This window comes from Herpailurus yagouaroundi, unplaced genomic scaffold (genome assembly GCF_014898765.1).
Source record: "Herpailurus yagouaroundi ecotype Mexico unplaced genomic scaffold, PumYag 28, whole genome shotgun sequence".
NCBI lineage: Eukaryota > Metazoa > Chordata > Mammalia > Carnivora > Felidae > Herpailurus > Herpailurus yagouaroundi.
The window spans coordinates 48,966,781-48,986,424 of NW_024412376.1; the positions used below are offsets into that span (position 1 = coordinate 48,966,781).

The 19,644-nt window shown below is 39.6% G+C and overlaps 1 protein-coding gene and 1 long non-coding RNA gene across 3 annotated transcripts in view; one reads left to right on the forward strand and one right to left on the reverse strand.

Annotated features, from left to right (window-relative positions):
- Nucleotides 1-849: 849 nt before the first annotated feature.
- Nucleotides 850-17,061, reverse strand: RAB33B (RAB33B, member RAS oncogene family). 2 transcript variants are annotated; one of them, XM_040473642.1, is made up of 3 exons: nucleotides 16,943-17,061; nucleotides 16,432-16,699; nucleotides 850-3,677 (listed from the first exon to the last, which is right to left on the reverse strand). In XM_040473642.1, exons 2-3 carry the CDS (start codon nucleotides 16,678-16,680, stop codon nucleotides 3,237-3,239), a joined length of 690 nt encoding a protein of 229 aa, XP_040329576.1. In that variant the 5' UTR covers nucleotides 16,681-16,699; nucleotides 16,943-17,061; the 3' UTR covers nucleotides 850-3,236. The 2 variants fall into 2 exon arrangements, with proteins under 2 accessions (XP_040329576.1, XP_040329586.1); XM_040473652.1 differs by having other exon boundaries at nucleotides 16,895-17,059.
- Nucleotides 17,062-17,104: 43 nt separating this feature from the next.
- The window catches only part of LOC121029517 (uncharacterized), a 34,793-nt gene continuing 32,253 nt past the window's right edge, over nucleotides 17,105-19,644 (forward strand). Inside the window, exon 1 of the long non-coding RNA XR_005789759.1 lies at nucleotides 17,105-18,497. This is a non-coding gene — a long non-coding RNA (uncharacterized LOC121029517). The remainder of the gene's footprint in view (nucleotides 18,498-19,644) is intronic.

The window sequence follows — 19,644 nt, forward strand, 5'->3', positions numbered from 1 at the left end:
TTGCTACATAGGCTCTGCAAATTTGCCCCCGAAAGACTTGACCAACTTACTGTTTTAATATCTGATTAAGAAAGCAGTCTTTCATGAAGAACGTAATTTTCTGTTTCAACAGAATAACTTATGTGTGAAATAAACTGACCAGGTAAAGTAGTATCAACTTCAGAGATCCCAAGTCCCCATCTACACTCTCCTAAAGGGCCTGAATCAGTGACTTGAATGTAGAAATTGCAATCTTATACCTACAATGCACTTCCTTCTCTTTTTTCTCATATATTTTATAATTATTCATTCTGTTAAATTGTTCTGCCTCAAGGTCTAGAGATGTTGATCACTCTTACAGTATCTGCTGTTTGCCCTGAAGTGTTCTTAAAATAAGTTGATTACTCAGCCATACAAAGTAGAAACCTACCCTATCAACCAATTTTAATATTTAGGGTTTTTACTGAAAAGTCTTTTATTTGTTTATTAACGTTTATTTATTTTTGAGAGAGTCAGACAGAGCTCAAGTGGGGGAGGGGCAGAGAGAGAGGGAGACATAGAATCCAAAGCAGACTCCAGGCTCTGAGCCATCAGCACAGAGCCCGACGTGGGGCTTGAACTCGTGCGTCATGAGATCATCACCTGAGCCGAAGTCGGATGTTTAACTGAATGAGCCACCCTGGTGCCCCTTTCTGAAAAGTTCTTTAACCCCAAATGTAGTTCCAAATAGATTTCCAATAGGTTAGTTTTTGTTTCTAATGTATTATACTAATGTCTAATTACCTGGAGGCCAGGGGGAACAAAACAAATTTTTTTGTTTTATTCTGCAATCATCCTAACAACCAAACAAAGGGAATAAAACACAATTTCTTTATGGCAAACCTGGTTTATTGAACTTCATAAGGGAAACATTACAGTGACACTATTCCACAATGAAATTACTTAACTTTAGATTTCGTGAGGAAACATATTAGCAATATACTGTCAATAAAGCATCATCATTAATAGCTAACTACATTAGATTCTGGATTAGCTTCCTTCAGTGTTCTCAAATTAAGACTTTTCCAAAACATATCTGATGTTTTCAATTAAAGGTCACAGTTAAAATAAATTCACATAGGAGTTACAAAATGTGTGACTTGTGCTTTAAAAATTTGTAATTATTTGTTTGATAGCCACCATTCTGGAAGTGATTTCTCAACAATGAAATGTTTTATAAATATTTTGGAAAATATCTAAAAGCTTTATCCCCCAACTGATAAGTATGCTCTTTTAAAAAATAAAAACATATGTAGAAAAAATTAAAACAGTAAATCATTACAAATGAGATACAAATATTTCAAAATTAATAAATATTAAAGTGAAAAACTAAGTCCTTTCACAGAACTGTAAAGGATACCTGTTACTAAGTTCTTAAAAAAAGAAATAAAGTTAAATAATTTTTTTTAACCATTATTAACAGCACTTAAAAACAGAAATGTGTGTGGAAAGTTTGTAAACTTTCTTCCCACACTTCAGAAAATGTTTTAAAAGCAATAAACAGATTCCCTTCTTTAAAAAACTGCTACACCCACCACAATTAGCACAGTTGTCATTGTTTTACTATAAAAATAGTTACAAAGCAACATTAATTTAAATTCAAACCATTTTTAATTCTAGCAAGATAAGAAAGTGGATTAATCTCCCTAGACACAGATAAAGCCAACCTGTTTTTCCTTAAGCTCTAATATTTAAAATTGAGTAATTATTTTCTAAAATTATTACTTTCAGTTATTTCATTTAATAGAATTATCTTGTTTTTATAATTAGATTATCCAGTTAGGACCACCGTAATGATTAAACAAAAATCCTAAACTACACTAGATAACATAGTTCATTGATTTACCACGTTCTGAAAATATTCTAAGTACAATCATCTTTTGGCTTAATTACCTCTAGAATTATCAAGGACGGCAATCTATCAGAATCAGTGAATGTGCACCCTTCAAAGTTCATGGCTTACATTCCATTCATGTAATAGCTTTATATGCAAGCTTACTATTTTCAATGTGCAAAGTCTCAAACTCAAAATAAAAGTATTTAGGGTAAAAAAAAAAACTTATTGAACTATTCTTTCCACAACTGAGGGAGAGAGACAAGGTATTTTTCAATATTTAATTTATTTTTCATACTGAGGAGGAATAGTTTGTTGTGACCATAAAATTTAAAGATTTAAAAAACTGATATACTGTAACACAATACTATTACAGAAATATATGTAGGCTCATAGCAATTAGAGGTATGCCCTCAGAGCTACACTCCAAATAGAAGCTGAGTTGTTAATTCAACCTTTAGTTATTAAATTAACTGACTGTGGAAGAGAACAAGAGATACTATGCCGGATATAGAGCCTGAAATTACGAAGAGCTAAGAATAGGTCTCCTGTGGTAGCCAGGAACCACGTTTAACTACTTTCCTCCCAAGTTACAACTCCTCAAATGTTTTCAATTGGTTTTTCACTAAAGATATCAAAATAAAATATAAAGCACCTTATTATGTTGCTTCATTTTCATTAAAGTCAGACTTATTTTTGTGTATTTTAACAGAAATTAGTAAGAAAACAAATTATTCTTTTAAAAGTAACAATGACTTCTGTAGATATGATTGATACTGATTAGAAATATCAAGCATCTGGAATCATTGGAAAAGTCACTCTTTATGCACTGAGAACCAGAAAACATGCCATGCCTTCTCCTCCCACTGGAACGGCATAAAGTCTTGGCTCTAAAATGTACCAATAATAATGCAATTAAATACATCAATAATACAAAGAAAGAACTATAGGCAGAGGCAAATACCAGGTTTATCCTATTGAGAACACTTCCCATTCAAAGGACATACCTAGGAAGTATGTCCTAAACCTTTAATTTTTTGTTTTCAATCCCATGAATACAGGATTGAACAGTCACTTACTCCTAAAATACTATCATGCTCTCATCTGAAGCCTCCTTCTTTGGGTTCTCAATGGAAAAATGTTCTGATTCATTCTACCTTTGCTTCATTTTCAACCTCACATGAAAACCAACTTTTTCCCTGTGTTGTCACAGTGACAAACTTAATTAAGTAGATACAAAATACAAAAAATCAGCATGACAATGATAAATAGTAAAGTGTCAGGATGATCCATTATACTTGAGATTAAATCTTATGACTTATCACTGTCATACTTCAAAAGTATTTCTTTTGTCAAAATTAGATAGTATAATAAAGACTGTTACTTAGCACCAGCATGTCATTGCAGGCTTTGGTTCAGGCTTCAGAGTAATTCCGTTATCGGGGGGTTGACTAAGCATTAATGGCTTGTGGCTCTTAAGTTTATGAGCCAAGGTCATAAATATAGCCTCCACATGGTCATTATCATTGGGGTTTTTCGCAGAGGTTTCAAACAAAGGCATACTATGTGTGTCAGCAAATTTCTGTGCCAAGTCTGTAGGTACTTGAATGGCACTTCTCAAGTCACATTTATTTCCAACAAGAATCCGTGGTATGTCACTGGCTAGCAAATGTTGTTTGCATTCTTCTATCCAAGATGGTAGGCTATGAAAACTAGCCATGTTGGTCATATCATACACGAAGACAACAGCATGTACATTTCTGTAGTAGTGCTGTACCATGCTCTTTCTAAATCGTTCTTGTCCTGCTGTGTCCCATAACTGGATCTGAAAGTGAAAAAGGAGAGAAAACTGAACATTTCATTCCAATCATACATATTGAAAATTTTAATCAACTCTGCATGGTCTTTAGTACGTCTTCACTTACACTACTTTGTTCCCTTCCATAATGCCTTTTCAGTGTAATTTATGGGATCCAGATTTCATGACACTAATTACCTCATAATTAATGCAAGTATCAGAACAAATATTTCAATTTAGCATTTAAATTTCAGTAAGTTAAATTTGTCTGGAGGAAATTTACCTCAAAAACTGATTCTAAAATATTAAATAAAAATATATCAGGTTTTAACAAACACGTTAACTGTCTAATCCCTGTAAATTTGGTTACCATATGCCCTTCTCTACCTTTCACCAGACTAACTTTAAAATAGACTTAGGACAGATACTAAGAGTCATTAGGTCTAGTCCCCACACTATATATATATATATATATATATATATATATATATATATATATATATATATACACACACACACACACACACATATATATGTATATATTATATATACAATTTATACATAATATAGATTGTATATATATATGCAATATAAATACAAAATCCTCCTTGAAAATTATAAAAGGCTAGAAAATCACTTATTTAACCTAAACATATCAACCAACAAGACTATTCCAATATCTCCCAGTCCAAATATGGGGGAGTTGAGGAAAATAATATCTAAAGCTAAATATAAGTCATGTGTTATAATTATCTTAAAATACTGAATTACCTTACCTTTGTTTACTGCCTAAAGAAGTTAAATGATGAGGATACTGATCTCAGTGGAAAAGACTAGAGGTCAATTTGCTTAGATAACTTTCTTTTTAAATTTTTTAATGTTTTTTTTAATTTTTGAGAGTGAGAGAGGGACAGAGCATGAGTGGGGAAGGGGCAGAGAAAGAGGGAGACACAGAATGCAAAGCAGGCTCCAGGCTCTGAGCTGTAGGCACAGTCTGACACGGGGCCCAAACTTACGAACCGAGAGATCATGACCTGAGCCAACATCGACACTTAACCAACTGAGCCACCCAAGCACCCCTTGCTTATTAGATGACTTTTGATTGACAGACTTGTACTATTTATAAATGTTCACGGTATGGACTGGAAGCCTAAACTGGTGATTTCTCACAAAGCAACACCAAAGTAGAGGAAAATGAGGAGATTCTACAGATGGCCCAAAAAGTAAGTAGAATACAAGATACAAATTGCTCAGGATATGGTGACATATAGTAAGTGCTCAATTAAGATGTAATGAATGAATAAATACACCTTAAAAGTGTGATTAGGGATGAAAATATTGGTCACCAATCTCTTCCATGGTATCTTAATTTTCTTAAGTTGTTTTTGTTTTTTTTAAAGTAATCTCTGCACCCAATGTGGGGCTTGAACTCACAACCCTGAGATCAAGAGTCGCGTGCTCTTCTGAGTCAGCCATGCACTCCCATGCTACCCTAATTTTTATCAGGTTTTTTTTTTTTTTTGGTAGTTAATTTTTCTTTTAAGTATTTGTTTATTTTGGGGAGAGTGCAAGCAGGGGAGAGGCAGAGAAAGGAGGACAGAGGATACAAAGCGGGCTCTGTGCTGACAGACTGACCGCAGCAGTCTGATGTGGGGCTCGAACTCACGAATTGAGAAATCATGACCTGAGCCAAAGTCAGACACTCAACAGACTGAGCTCCCCAGGTGCCCCTAGCAGTTCTTTTTGAGACCAAATTTCTCCATTTCCTTAATATTCTCCCTTTCTAATTAACATAAACCAAATTTTGCTCCAGGCAGAAATATAAAGTACTCTACAAACTTGATTTCTCAGGCTCTTCTAGAACTAAGGGAGGCCAAATCACATAGTTCTAGCCAATAATTTGTAGACAGTCTTTCATTGGGATTTTCCAGGAAAACTACAGATGTGTGATTAAAAAAAAAAAAAGATTGGGGCACCTGGGTGGCTCAGTCGGTTGAGTGTCCGACTTCAGTTCAGGTCACGATTTCACGGTCCGTGAGTTCGAGCCCCGCGTCGGGCTCTAGGCTGATGGCTCAGAGCCTGGAGCCTGCTTCTGATTCTGTGTCTCCCTCTCTCTCTGCCCCTCCCCTATTCATGCTCTGTCTCTCTGTGTCTCAAAAATAAATAAACGTTAAAAAAAAAATTAAAAAAAAAAAAAAGATAGGAGCATTGGGCACGTGCCTTTTGCACCTCTTTCACCATACCCTTTCTGCCTGGAATGGGATATAATGACTGGAGGTTCAGCAACTATTGTATGAGCCTCCGTGGAGAAGAAAGCCACACACAAGAATGGCGGAAGTCTACACAGACCTGGAATCACACAGTACCATCATACAGACTGCTGCCTCTGGTCTCCTTATTCCATGAGAAAAATAAAACCTTACACGGTTAAATCATTATAGCTGAACTTCTCTTATGTGTAGCTAAATGGCATCGTAAAATTACTTACCATGTACACTCTTTAAAACCTTTACCCCTTACACTCAAGGGGTAATTTACTCATCAAATCACAAGGTTTTGCCTCAATACATTCCTAGAGATGTCACAAAATAAATTATTATAAAATACCCCCTTCGTGATGTAAGCAACATAACTGGCAGATAGGCCATGAAGATTTAGTATCATATAAGTCAGAGATAGAAGCAAACGATTGTCAGCAAAGCAAATTAATAACTACTAACAACTAAACTGTTTAAATCAACGATTATTTATTCAATGCCAACTATGTGCCAGTAGGTGACTATTTTACCCCTAGACCTTGGCTTCTTCAACGGTGAAAGCAAAGTTTAGTTTCAGACCTAAAAAAATAAGTATTAATAGACTAGCTACACTGTGCATGCAAAGAGCTAATAAAGTAAATGTATAATTCTTTAAAAACGCAACTTTTCTTTTAAAAAAAGACATACAACTTTTTTATCTCAACTAACAGGTTAAGAATAAAAACACTCAACAAACAATTAAAAATGCTTCAAACGATAGCTGTCAAAACTTATTAAACAAAGCTACAATAATAAAGACTTTGTGCTACTAGAGTAAGACTAGACATACAGATCAACAGAACAAAACTGAGAGTCCAGAAATAAATCCATGTATCTGTGGTCAATTGATTTTCAACAAGAGTGCCAAGACAATTCAACAGGGGAAAGAATAGTTGTTTTAACAAATAGTGCTGGGACAACATACAAAAAATGAGGATGGACCCCCAACCTCACACCATATATAAAAACTTATTCAAAATGGATAAAAAACCTAAATGTAAGAGCTGAAACTGTAAAATTCTTAGAAGAAAACATAGGGATAAATATTTGTGACCACCAGGTTAGACAATGATATTTAAAGCACAAGCAATCAAAGAAAAAATAAATTGGACTTCATCAAAATTAAAAACGTTTGTGTTTCAAAGAATATTATCAAGAAAGTGAAAAGACAACTTACAAAATGGGAGAAAATACCTGCAAATAATATGTGTGATAGGGGTCTACTATTCAAAATACTTAAAATCTTTTACAACTCAATAATAAAAGGACAGGTAACCCAATTAAAAAATTGACAAAGAATCTGCACAGACATTTCTCCAAAGAAAATATACAAATGGCCAATAAGCACATAAAAAGATGTTCAACATCATTAGCAATCAAGGAAATGCAAATCAAAAACAAATGAAACACCATTTTACACTCACATTAAGATGGCCATTAAAAAACAACAACAACAAAAAATGGCCAATAACAAGTGTTGGCAGAGATGTAGAAAAACTGGAACCTTCATACATTGCTGGCGGGGATGTAAAATAGTACAGCCACTTTAGAAAACAGTTTGGCCATTCCTCAAAAAGTTGGACTATTACTTACCCATAAAAAGGAATAAAGTACTGATATTTGCTACAACAAAGGTGAACCTCCAGAATACACTAAGTGAAAGAGGCCAGACATATATTCTGTGGTTCCATTTATACAAAATTTCCCAAATAGAAAAATCCATAGAGATGGAACACAGACTTGGTGGTTGCCAGGGCTGGGAAATGGGGAGAAACTGTTCAGGGTGAGGGGTTTTACTTCAGAGTGATTGAAATATTTTGAAACTAGACAGAGGTGTGGTTATGCAACATTACCAATCTACTAAATGTCAATGAACTGTTTACTTTAAAATGGTTAATTTTTTACTTGAATTTCACTTTAATAAATTATTTTAAAAAAGAGAGAGTTGCCATATGACCCAGCACTTCCACTCCCAGGTGTATATGAGAGAACTGAAAAGATATGCTCACATAAAAACTTGTACACAAATGTTCATAGCAGCAGTATTTGTAATAGCTAAAAGGTAGAACCAACCCAAATATCCATCAACTGATGAAAGAATAAACAAAATGTCCATATGATGGAATATTACTCAGCCATAAAAAGGAATAAAGTACTGAGACACCTGGGTGGCTCAGGCAGGTAAACATCCAACTTCGGCTCAGGTCATGATCTCATGGCTCGTTGGGTTCGAGCCCCGCATTGGGCTCTGTGCTGACAGCTCAGAGCTTGCAGCCTGCTTTGGATTCTCCATCTCCCTTTCTCTCTGCTCCTCCCCTACTCATGCTCTGTCTCTCTCTCTCAAAAATAAATACACATTAAAAAATTAAAATAAAGGAATGAAGTATTGATACATGCTACAACACGGATGAACCTTGAAAACACTATCCTAAGTGAAAGAAGCCAGACACCACAGGCCACATGTTATAAGATTCTCTTTATATGAAATGTCCAGTAGAGGCAAATCCACAGAGACAGAAAGTAGACTGGTGGTGAGGGTAGAGTAAGAATGGGGAATGACTGTTAAAATGAGTACAGGGTTTCTTTTTGGAGCTCTGGAAGCAGATAGTGATAATGGTTGCACAACCTCGTGAATATATCAAAAGCCAATAAACTGTATTATTTTAACAGGGTAAATCTTATGGTATCTGAATTATATTTCAGTTTTTTAGAGTCACCAAAAAAAACCCACACCAAACTGTATCTTTAACATTTAGAAAGGTATTTGGGGAATAATTTGATGACCTATATAAAAGCTGTCCAAAGAAACTGCAGCTGACCTTTTCTTTTTTAACATTTCCTGTAGCTCAGGTATTCAAAAACCATTTCATCAATGAAGAATGACTTATAATGTTTTAAGCAGAGAATATTTATAAGTTTAAAGTAAATAAATGAAAAGCACACAAGGAAATATACCAACACATTAAACATAGCTGTCTTTAAGGCAACTTCCCCCTTTATTTCTACTTTTGTTTTTCATAACAAGCAACCACTTCTATAAAAACAAACTAAACATAAAAAAGTAGTGCTTACACAGAATTTAGACCTGCCTCAAAGAACTGCAAAAGCCCTCAACGTGATGATGAGGATGTTTATTCCTAAGAAAACCATTTGTTTGCTTTAGGATGGGCCTGCCTCAACAGTTCTCTGCTTCCCATCAATCTTGTTCAAAAGTGTGCATTCTACCATATCAAGACTTCCAGGAAACAAGGGGTCTGAAATAATAACTCTTCACACTTTACTGGAAAGCCATAAAAGTAATTACTAAGTTAACGAGGCACTTACAAAGGATTATTTAAAAAGAAGCTTCGGAATTTCCTAACAGAATTGCTGACACAAGAGCTCAGGCAAAGGCACGCTGCCACATGGTCTGCAGCCTTCAAGCCTGCATGGAACGTGAGGCGAGGGCAAAGGGTCTGCGGGAAGAGCAGTCAGAGACTCAGAAAAGAAAGGGCAGGACAGATGACAAACACTGTCAGCCATGAAGGGCAAAACAAAGTTTGACCTAAAGAGAGAGAAACCAACGGGGAGAGACTTGGTAGAGAACAAACCCCATGATAGCTTAGAAAAGTCTTGAGGTTAAGCTTTGAGTAGAGTGGTTCACAGTGTTTAACAAAGGAGAATAACACTTAGGAAACTAAAGAAGTGACACGCTTTTGTCTGGTTTAATTAGGAAGTATTTTCAGAGCAATTTTTCCCAATTTAATAGTTAATATTTGAGGGGCACGTGGGTGGCTCAGTCGGTTAAGTATCCGGTTTTGGCTCAGGTCATGATCTTGAAGTTTGTGGGTTCGAGCCCCATGTCATGCTCTGTGCTGTGATCCTGGAGCCTACTTTGGATTCTGTGTCTCCTTCACTCACTCACTCACTCACTCTCTCTCTCTCTCTCTCTCTCAGCCCTTCCCCCACTCATGCTGTCTCTCTCTCTCAAAAATAAACATTAAAAAAATAGTTAATGTTTTATGGAAAATGGCTAATGCATGCTCCCATAGATATTACTCCCATTTTAAACATTATATGAACATGAAACATATTTCAATAATATTTCAAAAATCTCTACTTTAAATTCCAATAGAAGTTCCAACAAAAATTTCAACCTTATTATTTGCAAAAAACTAACAGTAGATTCTTATTGTTGATGAAAGTTTTTTTAGTAGTATTATCACCAAAATGAAAGATGATCTGTCTAAACTGATTTAATACTGTTTTTGCCTGACTGAAAATGATAAAAGTATTAATCCAAATGATCTTCCTTCTTTGATCAGCTACCAAATTTCCATTAGTTTCCCTTATCACCTCAATTCTAGATTTCCAGAGTAGCTTACCATCTGATCTCCTTGTTTCCATACATTCAACATGTATTCCCTGAGTACGCCATAGTTTAGAAACGGAGCTAGACATTCGAAAAAGTCTATGGCATTTCCAGACATGGATCCTGCTCTAAGACTGAGTAAGACTTAATAAAAGAGGAAGAAACACCTACATAATACAATGAGGAAAGAAATCATTTAAAGTCTCAGGTAAATTGCTAAAGGGAATTCATAGAAGGAAGAAATAGAATGGAGAAGGAGGGGTGTGATATTTTTGACAGACACACTGAGTTGAATAGGGAAGAATTACATGTGGTGAAATATGGGCAGAGGGAATGTTCCAGGCAAGCAGTGGGGCATGCAAGGGGAAAACATAGGGATCAGCAAACAAGAGGCTGGACTTTAGGGTACTTGAAGGAAATTAATGGGAAAAAAAGTTTGAAAGGCAGTCTGAAGCAAAAGGAAGGAAGTCCTACGTTAATTTTAAAAGTTGGAATTTTACAATATAGTGGAGAACTACCCAGGGCATCTGAGGCAGAGAACATTAATCTCCCTAGAGTGCAACACTAATCTGGCATTTTGGCAACAATGTATAAAACAGGTTCACTGAAGACTGGCCATGGAAGATGAGTTGAGCTGCTGCAACAGACCAGAGGGATTTTTAAAACTAGGATTTTGAAGAAAGGATGGATTACAGAATCATGCATGTAGAGACCCAGCTGGATTTAGGGAGCAAAAGAAAGGGGACAAGGCTGTGAAGATGAGGAGGGATGCCATCATGACAACCTAGGTGATGTGGGGAGAAACAGGATAAACAGATTTGCCAGGGAAGATGAACTCACTTCAGACATTCTAGGCGAAGGAGAGATTATCCAAATAGCCATGTCTAGAAGACAGTAGGAAATGCACAGTAAGACAGGGAGAGAGGTGGGATAGACAAAGATTTGGAAGTTATCTCCACGGATGTGACAGCTGACACTGAGAGACTACCAAGAGAGAGAATGTAGATAGAAAACCAGGTCACTGGGGCGCCTGGGTGGCGCAGTCGGTTAAGCGTCCGACTTCAGCCAGGTCACGATCTCGCGGTCCGTGAGTTGGAGCCCCGCGTCGGGCTCTGGGCTGATGGCTCAGAGCCTGGAGCCTGTTTCCAATTCTGTGTCTCCCTCTCTCTCTGCCCCTCCCCCGTTCATGCTCTGTCTCTCTCTGTCCCAAAAATAAATAAACGTTGGAAAAAAAAATTAAAAAAAAAAAAAAAAAAAGAAAACCTGGTCAGGGGGCAAACTGTATCTTATTCTAGATTCACTCTCAATTGCTGCCACATTTATCTTCCTAAAACACCTGGACTTTTTGCCATGCATACAAAATAAAGTCTAGACTCTTTTTTTAAATAATTTTTTTAATGTTTATTAATTTTTGAGAGAGTCTGTGTGCACGCATGCGTTTGGGTTAGGGGCAGTGGGGGGGGGGGGGCGGTGGGGAGACAGAGGATCTATCTGCAGGCTCCATGCTGACAGCAGAGCCCGATGCGGGGCTCAAACTCATAAACTTTGAAATCATGACCTGAGCCAAACTTGGATGCTTACCCGATTGAGCCACCCAGGAGCACCTGAAGTTGACTCTTCAGCTTTCTTTTTCAAACTCTTCACAAACGTTGCTACCAATACCTGCATATTCTTCTCACTTGCCACCTTTCCACAAGAACCTCTGATCCCACGGGAGCATCCTGCTAATGGTCCTTATCAGAAAACCCACCCCCCCCCAGTGGGACTACACCTAGCACCCCAAGCACAAAGAATTCCTCCACCCACACCCAAACAATAACTCAGCACTCATTCTTCACCTGGTTTTGCTGGTCACCTTTTTAGGTACATAAATCTTATCCTAATCTAGGACAGTAATTCATTTATGCACTATATCAGGGTCAGCAAACTCTTTCTGTAAAAGGTCAAAACAGTGAGTATCTTAGGTTGTGTGGGGCTAACATCCCTGTCACAACTACTCCTCTCTGCCACTGGAGCACAAAAGCAAGCCCAAAATGCAGACACGAGCATAGCTGTGTTGCAATACTTTGTTTACAAACTCTAAAATCAGAGTTTCACATAATTTTCACCTGTCATAAAACCATATTCTTATGATTTTTCCCCCCAACCATTTAAAAAAGTAAAAATCGGGGTTAGCGTCCGACTCTTGATTTCAGCTCAGGTCATGATCTCATGGTTCATGGATTCATGCTGCTGGGTTCTGTGCCAACAATGCAGAGTCTGCTTGGGATTCTCTCTCTCCTCTCTGCCCCTCCCCCGCTCTCAACATAAATTTAAAAACTTAAAAAATAATAAAATAAAAAAGTAAAAATCATTCTTAGCTTGCAGGCCACGTAAAAATGGGCAGCAGACCATATCTAGCCCTCAAGCATAATTTGCCAACCCCTACAGTGTATCTTAATTCTTGTGACTAACAAAAATGTCATCTTTCATGCAATCACTCATTAAATGTTTGTTGTACCAATGGGGGAGAGGTACTGATTTTCCTTTAGTTAATATTAACATCTTGTATTTAACATGGCAAAATGTCATACCTCTGTAAAGGAAGCCATCCCAATGTTCAAATAGAAACTGCTGCCCCCTAGTGAGAAGATGGACCAAATGCAACATGAGGCTTTCATGATTCTGCTGGTGTCTCACTGTAAAATGCTTGTATGAAAGGAATACAGCTAGGTATGATGGGGATACACATTACAAGGATGGAGCATAGGATTAGGGTTGAGTCTTAATTTAAAAATCAAATGTATTTTTATTTAAGGAATTCAGTTTATAATTTTATTCAACTTCAAAAATTCTGCAAACAAGATTCTGCTCTTCCAACCATACATATATAGTACTTAGGAACAGATTAACAAATATAGACTTTGTTACATTTCACAAAACATTTTAACTGAAAGGGCACTGCCATAAGACACACTCTCTGAAAAATTTCTAGTCTGGAATTAGGAACATTCAACACAATATCTCACTTTTACCAAATAAAAATGTCTAGAATATCATTTTATCAGTAAAGTAACATAAAGCTTTCCAGCTTTCGATTGAAGATGAAAAATGAAAAGACATGTCATTTCAGATCAGGCTAAAAATTTTCCAAAGAGAAAATACGTATGAAGATTTCAGCAGCACTTAAGATGTATTGCAGATTAACAAAGAAAAAGCAGGAGCAGCACATGACATAATTCTACATTCACTTCAGTTTTTTTTAAGACACTAAAACGGTTTTTTAAAAAATGTCCAATATATAACATATGGCTGCTTTGCAATGTCTGTGTTTCTTAAAGCTTTGGGAAAAAAATGTCCAATATAGACCTATCCTTTTCTACTACAGAAATCTCAGGATATTTCTGTAAGGGGGGCACCCGGGTAGCTCAGTTGGTTGGGCGTCCGACTTCAGCTCAGATCATGATCTCAAGGTCTGTTGAGTTCGAGCCCCACATTGGGCTCTGTGCTGACAGCTCAGAGCCTGGAGCCTGCTTCAGATTCTGTGTCTTCCTCCCTCTGCACTTCCCCTGCTCATGTTCTGTCTCTGTCTCTCTCAAAAATAAATAAACATTTCAAAAGCATTTTTAAAAAGAGTATTTCTGTAAGTGTCTTTTTCGACCACAAAAGAAATCTTTCAAGTCTTAAAAGTTGGAGGTACAGGTCAATGGCTAAGGCTTTAGAAAGAAGAAAAAGGAACTCAGTTTCCAGGCCTCTACCAACCAAACAGGTTAAGCTGAAGCTCAGGAGGAATAATCCCAGAAAAAAAAATGTTTTCTCCTTATTCCTCTTTTTTTTTCCTTTAATATCTTTTTTTTTTTTCAACGTTTATTTATTTTTGGGACAGAGAGAGACAGAGCATGAACGAGGGAGGGGCAGAGAGAGAGGGAGACACAGAATCGGAAACAGGCTCCAGGCTCTGAGCCATCAGCCCAGAGCCCGACGTGGGGCTCGAACTCACGGACCGTGAGATCGTGACCTGGCTGAAGTCGGACGCTTAACCGACTGCGCCACCCAGGCGCCCCTCTTTTTTTTTTTTAATATGCTTATTTTATTTACCCTTGAAAGAGAGAGCATGAGCAGGGAAGGGGCAGAGACAGAGGGGGACAGAGGATCCAAAACCAGCTCTGTGCTGACAGCAGTGAGCCCCACGTGGGGCGTGAACTCACGAACCATGAGCAAGAACCATGAGAACCGTGAGCCGAAGTTGGACACTCAACCAACTGAGCCACCCAGGCACCCTATCATACTTCTCTTAACCAGAAGAATAAACTATTGCTCCCAGATTCATCCATTTATGGTTCTGGTTCACTTATAACTGCCAGCACTTACCCCAGTAGTTAAGTATTCAACTTAGACACTAGACATGTTTTGTATTTTTTCAATATAAATACGCTTAAATTTGCACCTGATTCATCTGAGATGTTAAAGTACAAATGGCAACCCAAAAGTAGGTAAGGAAGGAAATTCCCAACTCCTCTCCTGCCTCCATTCCCTCTACTTATTTCTTTAAAATCATGCTTTTGGGGGAATTTCTCTCACCTTTTGCATATGCCCTACTTTATCTGTGCTTCACACTCTGGATGCACAGCCACAAAAATGACTGTGCCAAAGAGGAACAATGATGTAAAGCCACCAGAGAAGAATCATCTTAAGATTATCAGTTGTAAATCAGGTGCTTCCTATGTGTTCTCATCTAATCTCTTATGGCATTATCCCAATTTTTCAGAAGAGAAAATGGTCTCTGAAAGATTAAGCAACCTAAGGACTACAGTAACCAACCACCCCAGTTCGCCTGAGACTGAGGGGGTTCCTGGGATGTGGGACTTCATTTTAAAACTGGGACAGTCTTGAGCAAACATGGTCACCCTTCTGAGGACACATAGCCCATCCTTACCCTTTCATAGGTTCAGATCTGAGCCGAGCCAGTTGGGCTCCAAAGCCCATGCACTCTCTCCCAGGACTTCTGTTTTTCCCCAACTAACCTCTCTCTCAAACTTCAGAAGCCCCAATATCTTCCACACCCCCAGGCTTCTGGGCCCAACCTAACTCTGATGAAAAATATTCAGTCTCTTCTTACCAGGTCTTTTCCTCTGTAATGCATACAGGTCTTTCTTAACTCCCTATTACAGTATACCCAAAGGACCACCACTGGCAACCTGAATGGGATGATAAAAAATTAAAGTAAAAACTAAAAGGCAAAAGGACCTATAGAAGGCTGATTTCTTTTCAATCCAATTTCTCCTTTACATCATTAGCATTTAAACCCCTTTGAGGATGGTGGGGAAGGGCAGTGGTTAGAGAACAAATAAATTGTTCTCGCCTCAAGGATGTGAGGGAAAGAATGAAGACATGAATCTATCCCCCCCCCCCCCCCCAGGGGGACCGAGGTAAAGATGAACATCTTAATTTAAAGCAAATAAGTAAATGCAGTATACGGAAGGCAGAGCTTTTCCTGGGGTCTGAATTAAGAACTGGGAGAGGGTGGCACCAAGAATGCGTTTTTGGCAAACCAAGTAGGAACTGTCATGTATAGAATGTTTCTACAGGAAAATAGATTCTTTTAAACAAGTCAATGTCATACAGAAACTTCTGTGGCAAAACTGCATGCAAGAGAATACCTAACTACTTCCTCAAGGGCAACAAGGTTTTACTTCCACAATGTCTAGGGCAGTGCTCAGATGCCTGTTTAATAAGTAATATTTATTAAACGACTTTTCCATGCTTGAGAAATTTCATTTTTTCCTTCGGTCTTACTTCACTGACTCCCAACACAGGAGACACTGCCAATGGATACCTTCTACACTCTTGCTTCTCAAGGTATGGTTCATGGACTAGTTGTATCTGCATCACTTGATTCCGTACCGAATTAGAATCTGCATTTTTAAAAAAACACAAGTTGCCCAGGTAAATCGCGGGGCACTAAAGTTTGCGGAGCACTGCCTTATAAGTTTGTTATAGATAAATCCTTCCAATCCCCAACTCCAATCTCTACATCGGCTTGAGAAAAAACGGAGCGCACACCTCGCACACGGCCAGCGATTAACCCACAGTGGGGTTGGGAACTGTCACCCCAGGGCGTCCTTCCTTCATGACAGTCCCCCCATCCGCTCACCTTGATGCGCTCCCCATCAATCTCCACCGCTCGTTCTCGGAAATCCACCCCGATAGTAGCCTCGGTGCGGTCCGGGAAGCGGCCGGCGCAGAAGCGGTAGGTCAGGCACGTCTTGCCCACATTGGAGTCACCGATCACGATTATCTTGAAGATACGGGAGCGAGCCGGAGCCAGAAATACTGAAGCCCCTGACACCGCACCGCTGGACGTGAAGCTTGCCTCGAGAGACGACTCCATCTCCGAAGCCATTCTCCGGACCCGCCCCAAACTGAGGCGGAGGAAAGGAGACGCAGAAAGGCTGAGAGATTACGCCACCGCGAGCGAGCGCGCCCAGCCTGCCGGCTCGGCTGCGCAGCGTCGCAGGAGCCACCGCCCTCCAGGCCGGCAACGCGCGTGCGCACCTTCCCGCCCCGGCCCCGCGCAGGTGTGGCGCCCACCAGCCCGGGCTCACTGCTCCTCCCACCTGGCCCGCGGCTCCACCCCGCCGTTACTCGGGCCGGGGCCAGTCTACCTGGAAAGGCAGGGGACCGGCCGGGGGCTGGACGGCGGGTGCGGAGGGCCAGCCAAGCGGCCAAGTGAGCCGAGCGGCCAAGCAGAGCGCCCCAGGCCCGGCAGCCAGGCTGGCCCGGCCCCGCCACGTCCGAGGCTCCCGCCCTCCGGAGGAAGCCGCGCAACACTTTGGGGGCGGGGAGAGAAAGACAGCTGAGGAAGGAGGTACCACCAGGCACTCTCTCGCGAGAGGGCCGAAGAGCCGCCTTCAACGGGTGCCTGGTGAGGGGCTGTGAAGTCTTCGGAAGGCTGGGATGGCGAGTTCGGCGTTGTAGTCGACGTCGTTGGGGATTCCCCGGACTTGGAGGTGGAAGCGAGTTCTCTTGGCTTGCAGCTGGGAGGTTGTGGTGTCGGCTGTACCCCCTGCCTCCTCCGGACTCTCTGGACCCCGCGAGTTGGGACAGCGATAAGGACTGGAGGGGGTGGGGCGTGAGGCGCCGCCGAGAGGCCGCCCGTCGCGAGATGCGCTTGGGGACGAGCTCCCGGTCGCTTGGGGTATTGCCGCCTTCCGTCGTGGCTGGCGCGTGTTTGGCAGTGAGCAGGTGGGAGTTCGAGGCCGCCTGCCGCCTTGGCACAGAGGACACCCCTTAGGCCAGGTGAGGGTATCCACGGGACTCTGGTGCCCTGGGCTCGTTTGGCTAATGCCCCAGGTCCAGAAAGTAGAGCAGATCCCATGCGGGCCACTCAGGGGTATTGAATGGGGAGTCTTCACCAGACGCCCTCTCTAGCGAGAATAAAACCCATTGTGCCCTAGTTATGTCGGTAAATATTACTGAGTGCACGTAGTTGTCTTCGGCACACTATTTAAGGAAAACATTATTAGACGGGACCACTCAACCTTAAAGAATCTTCTCTGGATTACTGTGAATTCTTCAGAGGAAACCTATCATACATTAACAAACACAAAAGGCCCAAATGTACGAACTCTGCTTTTTGTGAAAAGTTGTGTTTTGCAAAAACAAGACTGTATTTTTTTCTGTTTGAGCAAATGGTTATGTCGTTCGTAAAGTCAGGGGCTATGGAGAGGAGGACACGGCAGGATTTAAATAGAGTGAGAGGAATGGTAGAGCACTCCAGAGTTCTAGGAAAGGGGATAAACTGCTTATTCTATTAGATTACATGAAAATGTACTCAGAAGAAATTAGAGGTAGAACCTGAGTGTGCCCAGAATTAACAGGAATTTGCAAAAGCCTTAACATATAGTAATTTCTGTTGCAGTAGAAAAACTATCCAGTCACTAATATGCCAAGCTATGTTAGCCAGGAAAAAAAGTTTACCCGTCTGCTTGAATGTGTATGCCAATTACATTTATTCAGTTTCCTGCTAGAGAAATTTTCAGATTCGAATTGTTTATTTGTGAGGTTGTTATCACGAAAATTAATCATTTCCCAAACTATTAGAGGGCCTTGGAATATATTCCTCTCATTTACTCTACCTGTCCCATTCAAAGGAGAGAAGCTGAAGATGTAAGACAAAAACAAAAAGCAGTTGAAGAATTCAAAGCTGTGGATAATCAGGTAATTTCAAAGGATGAGTAAAAAAAAAAAAAAAAAAAAAGCCGTATCTTTGCACCCTAAGACCCTTGCTCTTTTATATTCAGACCTTTTCAGTTTAGCTCTCACTAAACTATCAGAAATCCCTTTTCTTGTTTGTTTTTCCAAATCCTATTCATATTTCAAAAGTTTTTTCTCTGTGAAGGTTTTCCTGATTCCTTTGGCTTAGAATGTTCTTTGCTTTATTCTAAAACTAGTACACTTTGGGGGGTATTGCTCATTTGGTCTTTGAAACTTATTTTCACTGTTTAAGTTTTGTAATTATGTGTTGTGTCCTACCAGCCAGATTGTCAGCTCTTGACTACTGACGGAAAGCTCATTGTTATTCAGCAAATGATGAATAAGTTAGTGAAGTGAGAAATTTCTTGCGTGAAGTTTGTCAATTTTAGCCCTTTACCAATTATACACACTTCAATACTACTTAAACAGAAAAAAATACTATAGACACTTGACATTGTTATCAGGAGTTTTGCATTTTCAGCCTGCAGTTTGAGAGACTCTGTGTGACTGATTATATACCACTCTTAAGTGAATAATCCCAGACCTTCCAGGTTTGATACTTGAAGATTCTACTATTGGGAAGAGTGGATGGATTTGCAGCCGTATTTTCTGAGAATTCATTTTGTCCTTGGAATTCTTCACTCCTTGCTGATCACGACCACCTGACCTCAAAGTAGAAGGATGGGGGCGCCTGGGTGGCACAGTCGGTTAAGCGTCCGACTTCAGCCAGGTCACGATCTCGCGGTCCGGTCCGTGAGTTCGAGCTCCGCGTCGGGCTCTGGGCTGATGGCTCAGAGTCTGGAGCCTGTTTCCGATTCTGTGTCTCCCTCTCTCTCTGCCCCTCCCCCGTTCATGCTCTGTCTCTCTCTGTCCCAAAAATAAATAAACGTTGAAAAAAAAAAAATTCAAAGTAGAAGGATGTAACTTTTTCTTAATACTTTGCTACATAGCTGAGAAGAGACTAAATTTGAATCTTTAGCAGTCCAACTTCATCTTGAACATTATAAATGGTTTAGGGTATTTATTTTGATTTATAGATTTATAACTTATTTAGGGTATTTGTTTAGATATATATATTTTTTTTAATTTTTTTTTCAACGTTTATTTATTT

What these genes read in the sequence shown, in the direction of transcription:
- RAB33B (XM_040473642.1), bottom strand. Translation starts at nt 16,680, where the DNA reads ATGGCTTCGGAGATGGAGTCGTCTCTCGAGGCAAGCTTCACGTCCAGC. An exon ending in TTGATGGGGAGCGCATCAAG is followed by an intron (nt 3,678 to 16,431) that starts GTGAGCGGATGG and finishes TTTCACTTTCAG; the next exon opens with ATCCAGTTATGGGACACAGC.